Source organism: Xyrauchen texanus, chromosome 31 (assembly GCF_025860055.1).
Source record: "Xyrauchen texanus isolate HMW12.3.18 chromosome 31, RBS_HiC_50CHRs, whole genome shotgun sequence".
In the NCBI taxonomy this organism is placed as follows: Eukaryota; Metazoa; Chordata; class Actinopteri; order Cypriniformes; family Catostomidae; genus Xyrauchen; species Xyrauchen texanus.
In genome coordinates, this window is record NC_068306.1 from 34,848,163 (window position 1) to 34,861,696 (window position 13,534).

Below are 13,534 nucleotides of genomic sequence, written 5' to 3' on the forward strand. Positions count from 1 at the left end.
CAGGAAAAAAATTTTCATGACCTTTTTCGCTCCTCGTGAGTTTGCATCCCTGCAATTTGTTGTGGCATTTCAAGAATAAATCTACAAATTAGAAAAGAAACAAATTAGTTGTTTTTTCATTAGCCATTTAGCGCTCTTGCTACCTTACAGGTAAGATTGCAGGTAAACAAGCTACTAAGCTGGACAGAAAACGTGGTCAATTTCTTGAAAAGGAAAAATATTGATGATGGTTAGCCTATGATAGTGGTGTACCGTAGAATTTTTTTGTCGTAAAAAGTGTGCCGTGGCAGAAAAAAGGTTGGGAAACACTGCTTTAGACGTTGCTGTTTTAGCTTTAATTTCCTGCTGTAAAACCCAGCTAAAACCTGCTGTGTTTTGAACAGGGTAGTTTTTAGATAGTGAGCTGGATTAATTTTTACCAGTAAAGTTTCACAGAGACACATAATATATTGACACACAGCTTTCCTTAATGTACAGGAGAAAAAACATGGCTGAAAATTTAAATAATACCTAGTTATAGAAAGTCTGTTTTGGGAAAACCACAAATAAAAAACTATAAAAATAAAAATTATTTGACTTTTATGTTCAAATGTTTTTTCTACTTTGGCAAAAAAAATCTCAATGTTTTCACTGTGCGTGGTCAAACCAACAAGTTTGTCAGTCAGTTTGTCTGCCAGTGCTGAAGCATTTTACCAATCAGAAATAAGCATAATTAATTCTTTAAAACATTCATGATTTTAGTGAAAAAACAAATATTATTTACCTGAAAAAATATGTTTGAAACTTTTTAAAATAATAATGAAGTTGTGTACAGTCAAGTACAGTTATGTTCAAGGAATTATTTGAAATGTAAATGGGACTGTTGTATGTTTCAAAAAATGTAGGAATCCTACAGACAAAATAAATTACATTTTTATTAATAATTAACTTGACACATGTTTCAAACTATTAATTTATATATATATATATCATGTTAGACAATTGTAATTGGTCAATGATCCATGAATCTATTTTATTGGACTTCTGTAGCCATTTAAAGAAATTCATTAAAAAAAAAAAGCAGAACAGTTAATTTCTTTATAAGGCTTTATTGTTACTGACATTTTCATTAAAGTATTGCATTACTAGCATTCATAATGAACATTTAAAGCAATACAATATCAAATATAAGGAAAAACTGGAAGGAAAAAAATGAAACTGGAAACATCAATGGGTAGCATATATGAGTGATATACAGTATAATGATCATTTAATGTACAGTCACTTGAAATCACACTATCAGGAGAGGGCAGTATAATCCAGATTAATATTCATTATTACAGCAGACAAGTATACAAGAAAAAGAAAGGGAACGCAACTTGATGACAGACAGACAGACAGACAGACAGACAGACAGACAGACAGACAGATAGACAGATAGACAGATAGATAGATAGATAGATAGATAGATAGATAGATAGATAGATAGATAGATAGATAGATAGATAGATCCTTTAACTAGTGTCAGCGTGATGCAAACTGGATCCATTGTAGTATTATGAAGATCCAGAAACACTGTTTTCTAATGTAAAATAAGCCATGACGATTCTGTGCTCATCCCGTTCTTCGTTGTATTTCTTGCCTCTGGGCTCCTCATCTTCATTCTCATTACAAAGATTTTATTCCAGCGCTCCACTGTCTGCCCACTGAGGCAGACGAGAGATCTCCCCGTCCAATTGACAGGACGCGGCTTCTGCATCGACGGCTCTCATTGGTCTACAGCGATGTCAGTTACGGTGCTTGTCATGAACATGCCAATCAGCAGCGCCGATGCAGCCGTTCAACCCGCGCCGTGCGATGACGTGCGCGTCATGTGATGTTTTCGCTGGGCTGTAGTGATGTGTAGACACCATGAGTGAAGCGGGGAATTAAAGCTTTATAATGGCAGCGAGCGATGATGGAGGCTCTGCGAAGACTCACTGTTTCGTTGCGCTTGTCGTGCTGAATAATCCCCGGGACGATACATCGGAAGGCAGCGCGGATTACTTGAAGCAGTGATTCTATCGGAGCTACAAACCTGCAGCCAACAAAATGGGCCGTGCATCGGCGTAAAGCGGAGGTGAAGTGACCTTTCAGCGCGTTGTCCCATGGAAGATCGGCCAGAATTATCGAATCACGGCGTTATGTTGACACTGGAGACGCAACCGCGTCGCGCTGTCACGAAATCGGCCGCGACCGACGGCAACATCTCTTGTGCTGCCGGGGAGCCTCCATCCTCCTCCTCCTCCTCCTCAATCAATAACAGCGGCTCCTGTTTGACCATGCACTTAACGACCTCCTCTCATTCTCAGCCACAGAGGAGATACAATCCGCCTTACCACTTTAAAGTGCATCATCTTTTCCCAGATGAGAGCCCTCAGGATGCTGTTTTGATGAAGAACCTGCCACCTCTCCAGTATAAAGTGCACGACTCTGCCTTCTGTCGCGTCCTGAGCGCTGACACCACTGCTGCTGCCCTGGCTGCTGCCGCCGTTTGCTCTGGTGGCGTGGAAAGGGACATCTGGAAGTGTGGCTATCTGAGAAAACAGAAACATGGCCACAAGAGGTTCTTCGTCCTGAGGGGCCCCAGTAACTTGGGGCCCAGTCGGTTGGAGTATTACGACAGCGAAAAGAAATTCAAAAATGCCCTCAAAGCTGCTGCTGCCTCCGGTGTTGCATGCCTTGCAAAGAGGGTGATTTATCTGTCCCAGTGTTTTACTGTAAACAAGAGGGCTGATGCTAAGAACAAATACCTCATTGCCCTTTATACTAAAGACGAGTATTTCGCCGTGGTGGCGGAGAATGAGCAGGAACAAGAGGATTGGTATTTGGCCCTCACCGAACTGATGACGGAGGGCAAAAAGGGGCAGCTTGAGACAGATGAACTTGATGATGGTTACGGGACGATTTCGCCAGGTACTATTTTCAAAGAGGTCTGGCAGGTGAACGTCAAACCAAAAGGGTTGGGTCAGACCAAGAATTTAATGGGGGTGTACCGTCTGTGCCTTTCCGCCAAGACTATTCACCTGGTGAAGCTTAACTCTGAGACGCCCGCTGTAAACTTGCCGTTAATGAACATCCGCCGCTGTGGCCACTCTGAGAGCTTCTTCTTTATTGAGGTGGGCCGCTCCTCTTCCATTGGCCCTGGTGAAATCTGGGTGCAAGTCGAGGACTCTGTGGTGGCGCAGAATATGCATGAGACAATTCTGGACACTATGAAGGCCTTAAAGGCCTTTCCTGATTTTAGACCGCAATGCAAGAGCCAGTCCTCTGGGTCGAACCCCATCCCATTCATCACCACTCGCCGGCATCTCGGCAACCTTCCCCCCAGCCAGACCGGGCTGCAGCGCCCCTCCAGGACGGATTCGGTGATGGGCACAACACCAACAGGGAAGAGTAAAGGAGGAAGGGGCCAGCGCTATCGGACATCCAGTGAGGGTGAAGGCAACCAGGACCGGCCCCTCAGCTCTGGGACGGGCAGCCTGGTGCACCTGAACACGCCCGTTCTCAGTGTGGGCCGTGAAGAGACAGGCAGTTGTTGTGCCTGCATTTCACCTGGTTCGACCCACCACACCCGTTCTGCTTCACTTCCCGTATCTCACTTCCTGTCTGCCACCAGCCCTATCAGTGTGTCCAGCAGCAGCGGGCATGGCTCAGCCTCTGACATGCACACTCGTCCCTCTAGCTCATCCATTTGTGGCTCTCCTAGCGATGGTGGCTTCAACTCGTCCGATGAGTTTTGTCCCAGCCCATGTGACTTCAGGTACTTTCATGCAAGCTGCACCACCCCCGAATCCCATGGCAACACCCCACCCATTAGGGAGGATTACCGGCTGACGGAGTACATGGCCATGGATTGGCATAAAGACCGTGCCAGGACCTTTGAGGAGGAGAGCAGTTACATGGAAAGGACTTTCCTCAAGCTAGCACATTCCTCCAAGCCAAAGCTGGGTGGCGGTTTGGGCGGTATGCAGCAGAAATCCACACAAACCTCTTTGTCTTTAGATGAATCGAGCCCAGTGGAGTCCAAACGGCACCAAGTTTGCTCGTGTCTGCTGAAGTCCGCTTATAAATCTTACTCAGAGTTACATCACCCAAACAAACCATCCTGTCAAAAGAAACTGCCAAATGATGATGGTTATATTCCCATGATGTACAGCAATTCAGATTACATCCCTATGCAACCCAGGGCAAACCACCCTGCCACCCTGGACATACATCTGTGCTCCTCGCAGCAAGCAAACCGATACGGCTACATGATGATGCTCCCGGGTGACAGTCCATCCTGCAGGGAGCAGGCCGAGTATGATGACTACATGGACATGTCTCAAATCACTGAGGCTGAAGGCTTTTCCCAGGCCTCACCCATAGGCTCGAAATCCTATGGCTCCTACTTCTCTCTTCCGCGGTCTTACAAAGCCCCGTCACGAGAGAAACACGACAAGACAGAATACATTCCCATATACCCCACTGAGCCCCCCAGTCCAGGTGCGTACATCCACATGGATTTTGGGGACCGGCCCACTCACGCCGCTATTTCGCCATCCTCTGTAAACTCCCCCTCCACCCCACCCCCATTGTTGGGCTGCTCCTCACCCGATCACGACTACTTGGGCCTGAACATGGACAGCTTTCTTAAAGACCGCCCTCCTCGACACTCGCTTGTTGCTCCGTGGAACCCCCCAAACTATGCTCGGCCCTTAGGATGCTCTTACGGCCAGGCTTTGACTAATTTAAATTCAGAGAATATGCATGGTGGATGTGGTGATGCTAGCAGTCCTTTGCGAATGATGCAGCATCTTTGTATGTCCGAACGACTTCCGCTCAGCCAAACGGAGCCCAAGGTAATCAGAGCAGACCATCAGGGTAGGAGACGACACAGTTCAGAGACTTTCATCCCCTCCCCTGTTTCCTCCGCAAGTGGTTGCATCATCAGGCCCTCGGCCTACCAGAATCCCCCCGAAGCTAGCAAGTGGCAGAACTCTGCCTCCTTTGATAGCGTGTGGTCGCGCTCAGAGGCCTCTGCTGATGCGGAAAACTCAGCAATAGGAGAAACGTGCCAGAACACCTCATCCAGCTACCTCAACTATATCGCCCTGGACCTGAGAGAAGTGCCCAGGGTCACACGTGACACCCCGCCTCCACACCAAGTTCATAGTAACCTCCGTGAAAGTGAAGCTTATGCTGGTATAGACTTCTCCGTTACAGGAGGACATTCCACTGCCTCAAAAGGTTGGTTGTATCTCTGTCTCCCCTTATGCTACAAAATCAATGACAGCAGCTAACCCTCTTCTTAACATGCTTCTGCATGCTGCAACAATATTCATTCCTCTTACAAATCCAAAAATTCTGAGACTTGTGACACCAGAGGTTAGTGTAGAGTGCAATATTTAATGAAAACTGCTTTTTTGTTGATATTTTTGAATTGCACCTCTTGACATTGTTTCCCTGATTTTGAAATGGGAAATGAGTCTTTCTACGGTCCCAAGGAGACTTCAGAAGAGAATCGTCCATTCGACATGACGTAGTTGCATGCTGTTTTTGTAGTGAGAAGATAAAGCTGACAAAAATGCTTTTGCCTTCAAAGACATTATTTTCTCTTATTGATTTTTCTGAACTGAACTGATTGAACATGATTTGAATTTCTTTTTTTCACTAGCACTGGGAAATTGAGCATTGATGCGCACAGAGCGATTTGTGCAAACACAGAGTTGTGATGCAAGTGTGAAATTAAAGAAAGCCACATGCATGCTGCTTACCATACTTTCTTCTTCATGCCAGTTTGCCTTTGTAACAGTCAAAAACTTCCATCAATATCTAATAATTGATTTATTTTTTATTTTTATTGATTTGAATTCCTAGTCTATCAAAGACACTTGGATTGCTTCTGATTTCCTTCAAAAGTGTTTTTCCTACACACCTAACCCCCAATTAGCAACAGACCTATTTTTCAGCCCTTTTACTTTCATTATTTCAATTTCAAGCTCATTTGCAAAAGTTTTTTTTTTTTTTTTTTGTATATAAAAAGATTGATGTGTCAAGTTGCACTCACACTGTAGGGATACAAGATACAAATCTAAATTTGGTTCTCTGTTTTTCTGGTAACACTTTCTGTTTGTTAACATTAGTTAGTTAAGACAACGTTAGTTAAAATAAACTAACAATTAATGATTTCTCTACAGCATTTATTAATCTTCGTTAATGTTAATTTTAACATATACATTTTTTAAATCAAAAGTTGTATTTGTTAACTAGTTAATGAACTATGAACTAACATAATCTAACAATGAACAATTTTATTTTTATTAACTAACATTTACAAAGATTAATTCATGCTCTAAAAATATATTGTTCATTGTTAGTTTGTGATACCTAACACATTAACTAATGTTAACAATGGAACGTTATTGTAAAGTGTTACTGGTTTTCTGACCATTTTGCTTGCATTTTTTGCAATGAGAAAACATTCATGCTATATTATCTGACCTTTTATTAACAAACACTACAACAAAGAGAAAATTTCTCACCAATATAAGCTAGTTTACAAAGGTTAAAAAGTTCACCCCAAAATGACAATTATTAATTAATGTCGTAATTATTTTATCCTTATGCTGTTCCAAACATTTATGACTTTCTTTTCTTCCGAAGAGCACAAAAGGTGATGATATGCATAATGTTATGGACTAACAGCCTCCGTCACCATTCATATTATATGGGAAAAAATGATGTAATTAATGTGGGTGGTGACTGAGGCTAATATCCCACCTAACAACATCTATTTTGACCTGCTGAAGAAAGAAAGTCACAAAGGTATTTAGGAAAGTGAAAGTAAATTATATATTGAATGTGTCATTCATTTTTAAATAAATGGTCCTTTTAAGAGTTGGGATACATTTAGAAATATTGCTGAAATCAGTATCTCTCTTTTAGAAACTTATTGTATAGATAAGAGCACAAGATTCTACCTCTTAAAATTTGGTGATACTAAAGAAATATACATTATATAATATTTTGTATTGTTTGTTGATGGTTTTTACTGTCTAAACATGATCATCTTCCTCTTGATTTAAAACTGATGTTTATACTGTAATTTCCTACATCAAATTTGCATAAGATATTTTGTTTCAGTAGCATACATACCCTAAAGGGCAGAGACTGATCTAGATCCCAATCAAGCCTCGCCCACAATGTGATTTGATTGGTCTGTTCTAACATACATCTGAACCAATCAAAATAGTTTGTGGGATGTGAATATGACTCTAGCCAACTGTCAAGAGCTGAATAGAAACAAGCTGCCAATTTACATGATTACACTCTATATATACCTTTTAATTGATGAGGATGATTAGAAAGTTGAGGAAAAAGAGTTATGAAGAAAGTCATATGGGTTTGTAACAAGTAAATGATAATAGAATTTAAATTTGTTGAAGAGACGGTTCACCCTAAAATGTAAATTCTATTGTAATTTACTCACCCTCATGTTGTTACAAACCAATATGACTTTCTTTATTTTGTGGAACACAAAATTAGATGTTTGGCAGAATTACATCCTCAATCACTATTCACTTTCATAGCATCTTTTTTCCATACAGTGAAAGTGAATGGTGATGAAGGCTGTCATTAACATCTCCTTTAGTGTTCCACAGAAGAAAGTCATACAGGTTTTTTTGAGGGGGGAGTAAATAATGACAGATTTTCATTTTTTAATGAACTGTGCCTTTAATTCAAGTGTTGAAAAATGATGAGTACATCTAAATCTGAAGCATTTCATAACGTGCATTCTCTCTCCTTACCCTTGCAGATTGAGTGAGTCATATGCCGATGCCCGAGGGGAACTCTGGAATGCCAAATCGGAAGCTGCCTCCTCCTCAGACCTCCGACAACCAATACTGAGAAACTGCACAACCTCTTATGCTCTGTATTTCCCACAAAACTGCCTCAACAACTGGTTTCATTGGTCTGTTTTTGAAGGAACAATAATGTTTTCTGGTCTTGTTTACGAGAGTGGGTTCGCTACATCAGAACTGTGAGCTCCAAACATCTAGCACTTATATTTTTGTGTAAATGGTATTAAATGGTATCATAGCTCTTACGTTACAGGTTTGCGTTTCTCCACGCAAAATGTTATAGATCTGTGTAGATAGGAGGAGCTTGTATATTGAATATCATTTTGTATTATGAGCCGGGTACTTAGTGCTACCTTCTTGTAACCCCTCACCACTCACCAAGACACTCGCCAAATGTAACACTTGATTTTTATTTATATAAAGTCAATTAATATTTTTTCAGGGAGCAATGAGTTGCCTACACATACAGTGCATATACTGTAAAAGGGTTTTATTTTACTGCACAAACTACGTTTTGAAACCACTTCTGTTTTTTTTTTTTGTTGTTTTTTTTTTTTGTACAGTGTGCTCAAAATCATCTCAATCAGTGTCTTCGTTGCATGAAAACATCTTCCTACGAGAGTGTGTGCATGGCAAGCCCGTTAATCGTGCAGGATATGAATGATACACGGTATATCAAACATTAATTCTTAATATCAAATATTATGCCATTATTTGTGAAAATACACATTCTTGATATCAAAAATGGTCAGTAAAATGATCATTTTTACTGGTGAAAAGTGCATTACTGATATGTGAAATTGGAATTATTTATTAAGTTATTTATATTAAATTTAATTGTAATTGCATTTTGATGTAAAAAAAAAAAAAAAAAGTGTATTCCCACGAGTAACGGCATCATTTTTTTATAGAGTTAACATTTTTACAAGTGCACACTTAATTACTGATATCAACATACAGCATTTTATCTAGTAAAAATTGTATTGTAGATATCTGTCATTCACATCCTGCATGTGATTAAATGTCAAAAGGGATTGTGTCTGTGAATGTGAGTTATGTAGTAACATTGGACAAATAAAAAAAAAAAGGAATATGAGTATTTTGACCAACGCAAAGCTTCGAAACAAGTATACACTTTTCTAAGAGCACTTTTTAGATGATACAGTGTTTTTAAGTTACATGGATGCCATCTGCTGTTGTTGCCATTGGGAAACAACTCTCAAAATCAGTTCAACCTCGTCTGTATTAGCGAGTTGTCAAGTATTATCGACTTTGAGGTCAGTTGAGATGCAAAGTACTATTATTTCTATGACCATAGACTCTAATGGTTCATTTAAAATGCAGTGCTGCATTGTTTACATAGCTTCTGAAAATGTTAGGCCTTGATGTAGCCACTGGACTAAAGATAAGATACAGTATGTTTACTTCTTGAGGTTGCGTAGTCTTACAAACTGCCACATTACACCAGGACGCTGGTACAAATGTACAAATCCTGTTACTCTGCATTCCCTACATGGTACATCCTGTTTGTTTGTTTGTTGTTTGTTTATTTATTTATTGTGTTTATTTATTGAATCCAATGCAGTGACGTTCACTGTTAACAGGACAGTTTGTATAGTGCATCGCTGGTGATCGCAATTGTACGAAAATAGTACTCACTGAGAAGGGGATTTCAGTGTATATATAATGTCGAAAAGCCTGTTTTCCCTCAACTCTTGGGCCTTTTTATTACCAAGAGTTATTAGTCCTTTTTGCTTGTACCTGAAAGCTTTATATGAAGAGATGTTGGGTTGAGGTTGTGGTTGAAAGCTGTGTAGTACGATGTGTAAGCTTTACATTAGTAGTCCAGATGATGTTGGGATGACGCAGTACGTCAGTGACTTCCTCCATTCGTTTCGGCAGCAGCCAACCTGCGGCTGCTTCTCTTTATTTGACTAGCTTTTGTGTCATGCTATTGTGTCATGATATTGCATTGCTTTAATGTAAGTACAATGTGAAATGGAGAAAATAAAACAAGTAGTAAACCGTTTCCTGGGACTTTTTCTACACAATAACTACCGTGACAGCCTGGAAAGGTAATCAAGCTTGTGTTTGTTTGTACTAGGGACTCCACTGAGGTTATAGATTGGGGAAAATTGTATTGTTTGGGATTGTGCCAAGTTGTTTGCTTTTTTTCTATGACTGAAAGGAAGAAAAAAAAAGAAAACTAATAGAAATGGACAGAATCTGTGTTGACGATTCGCAGTTCATTTGGTCAGTTCTCACTTTAGCTGAAACATGTTGATAATAACGACTGAAGCAGACCATTATCAGCGGCGTCTTCCTTTGTAAATATTGTAATTTTTGATATTCCTTTTATTGTCAAACATGTTACACGGCACCTCCTTTGGTTGTATTTAAAGATGGTAATTTTTTATTATTTATTTATTTTTGGTCAGTACTACATTTTTATATTTTATTTTTGGTGTATATTTATCAGAAGGTTTTTGCTTGTAATAGAGCTATTGCAATAAAAAAGTGCCAAGGTATCCCTGACTGTGAGTCATGTGTGTACTGTGATTTATAGTTTGCAACATGATGCAACATTGCTGTGGACATGTTAACACCCTGCATTTCCACTCACAGCCAGTGCAGGAGTTCTTGCATGCCCTGTTGAGCTGAGATACCTGCCCTCAACTGGGCAAAACACACATTTCACGTTCTACAACAATGCTTGGATTTCCATTCCTCCATTCTCACAATACTACCACTCCCAAAAATATTAATTTCACATTCATTTCACAATCAATCTGAGTATGTATCATTGCATTAATTAAATAATTCTAATCTTTAGTATACATAATTGATCAATGTAAAAAAATTCTTACATTTAATTTGTGATTTATAAATAGTGGATTTTGGAAAGCATAGATACAATTTATGACATAAAATGAAGAAATAAGTAAGATTCTGTGCTATGTCTTGGTCACTAATGAAATAAGCTAATTAGTGACATTAAAGGGGTCATGACATGAGAAACCAAATTTGCCTTGATCTTTTGGTATATAAGAGGTCTTTGTATCATTAAAACGTCCTGCAAGTTTAATATTTTAAGACGTCCTCCCCATTCTAAACGAATCATTTATTTAATCAAGCTCAAAATACAGCTCGTTCTGGATTCATGGTTAGAAGTGACGTGACGGTTAGAAGTGACGTGTCGGTTAGAAGTGACGTACCAGCGTTTGCATATGACCGCCTCCAGCACAAGATAACTACGCTTTAAGCGCAAGACAACTACGCTCATTTCGTATCGCCGTGCGCCTCATAAGTGTTCAGTCGATGGACAGCGAGCTCTGACAGAGACTACTTGTGCACAGGAAAATTACGATGCCACACAGATGTGCTGTTCCTGGCTGTGGTCAAACAAAACCTCTGAATAAGCTGCCGAAAGATCCAGACGTCAGGGAAAAATGGATGCAGTTTATTTTTTGCGGACGTCCCAGTCACGGCAGTGTTAACTTAAGCGTTTGTTCTGTACATTTTAAGGATGACTGTTTTGAGAACAAATCTCAATATGATGCTGGCTTTGCCAGAAAACTGTTGCTCAAAGATAAGTCCGTGCCGACTATTCTGGGATCAACGACGACGCAAACTGTAAGTAATCTATTTTAAACTTTAAACTACTTTTTAAAGCGCAATTTCATTCATTATGAATAATCACAGTGTTTTTACTTAGTTTACTTGCATTTGTTCTGGCTGGGGGCGTCAATAATTGATACATAGGCACTGACGTTAGCCAATCATAACAGTGGGCGTTAACACTGAAGTCTTAAATGGAAAACGCCCCCAAAACAGACTGTTTGAATCAGAGGATGAGAAACAGGGTGGGAAAAGGTCATAAATCACTAGATTTTAAAAGTTTTTCTTAAAAAAAAAAAAATATTAATACTATAATTGCACCTAAGGGAACATAATAATACAATAAAAAAACCCATGTCATGACCCCTTTAAATATGTTAACTTCTTTAAAGAATTACTCAGATTTCACACGATGTTCTTTGGAACATTTCATATTCATATATCATAAACTGTATATTAGTATAATTTGTGTATGAAAATAATATATACATTATTATTAGTAGTAATATATATATACTGTATATATATATATATATATATATATATATATATATATATACATATATATATATATATATATATATATATATATATATATATATATATATATATATATATATATTAATCGGCTGCCCACCGAAGCTGCTGGTAATCATCTCCTCTTTCCATGACAACACGAAAGGAACAATACAGTACAGCGGCACCACGTCAGGCTTTTCCCATATTCAGTGGCGTAAAGCAGAGGTGCGTGCTTGCCTTGTTTGGCATTTTTTTTTCCTCACTTGTGCTCACACATGCCTTTGGGACAACAGAAGAGGGAGTCTTTCTCCATACGAGATCTGATGGCAAACTCTTCAATCTTGGCCGTCTCAGATCCAAAACTAAAGTCCGCAAAGTCCTCATCAGAGAACTTCTATTCGCTGATGATGTCGCGCTAACAGCTCACACAGAACATGGCCTGCAGACACTCATCGAATGCCTGCAACAACTTCGGCCTGACAATCAGTCTGAAAAAGACCAATGTCATGGGCCAGGATGTCTTCCATAAACATTGGCAGCTACACCCTGGAAGCCGTTCAGGACTTCACCCTCTTGGGTTCCACTATCATTTGTCCCTTGTCACAGAGATTGACAAGCGCATTGGGAAGGCATCTACAGCGATGTTCAGGCAGACCAAATGAGTATGGGAGAACAAATCCCTAACGCTCAACACATTAGTTCAGGGGTACCGTGCCTGTGTCCTTTGCACCCTCCTCTATGGGTCTGAGTCTTGGGCAACATACGCCCATCAAGAACATGGACTAAACACATTCCACCTCCACTGTCTCAGGCGCATCCTCGGTATCATATGACAATATTGCATTACCAACACCTCAGTCCTCAACATGGTCAACATTCCTAGCATGTACTCTCTACTCAGTCAAAGGCGCCTGAGATGGCTTGGACAAATGCGTCGCATGCAGGATGGCAGAATACCCAAGGATGTCTTGTACGGCGAGCTGGCACACGAGCCACTGGTCGCCCAGTCCTGCGCTTCAAAGATGTCTGCAAATGGGACATGAAGAGCTGCAAAATCAACCCGGGTGACTGGGAGCAACCTGCCGGTGACAGACTCAGCTGGCAGCAGGCTGTGAAAATAGGTCTCAGGAGAGGTGAAGAGAAAAGACACTCCGTCTGGCAGACCAAGATGGAGTGACGCAAAGAAAAAGCAGCGAATACCTCTGGAGCTGGTACCGCATTCATTTGCAATTACTGTGGCAAGGATTGTCACTCAAGGTTTGGCCTACTAAGTCATTCTAGGCGCGGTAAAAATTACAGTTGACCTCGTAAGTGACATACCTGCCTAATATATATATTATATTACTCTATATTTACACTATTCTTGTTTGAGAGACTTTTGAAAAAACTGACAACTAAATGATATATATATTGTATATACATTATGCTGTGTGTATATATATATATATATTACTACTACTAAATATAATGTATATATTATTATTCTCGTTAAAAATAAAAAAATTATACTAATACAGTATATGATTCTCGCT

General features: G+C 39.8%; 1 protein-coding gene across 1 annotated transcript; it reads left to right on the forward strand.

Moving 5' to 3' along the window:
• The first annotated feature begins 1,204 nt into the window (after nt 1-1,204).
• LOC127624769 (insulin receptor substrate 2-B-like) lies at nt 1,205-10,393 on the forward strand. The gene is made up of 2 exons (XM_052099639.1): nt 1,205-5,250; nt 7,820-10,393. Exons 1-2 carry the CDS (start codon nt 2,127-2,129, stop codon nt 7,822-7,824), a joined length of 3,129 nt encoding a protein of 1,042 aa, XP_051955599.1. The 5' UTR covers nt 1,205-2,126; the 3' UTR covers nt 7,825-10,393.
• The last annotated feature ends 3,141 nt before the right edge of the window (nt 10,394-13,534 follow it).

Excerpts from the sequence above, each read along its gene's own strand:
- LOC127624769 (XM_052099639.1), top strand. The coding sequence starts at position 2,127 with ATGGAAGATCGGCCAGAATTATCGAATCACGGCGTTATGTTGACACTG.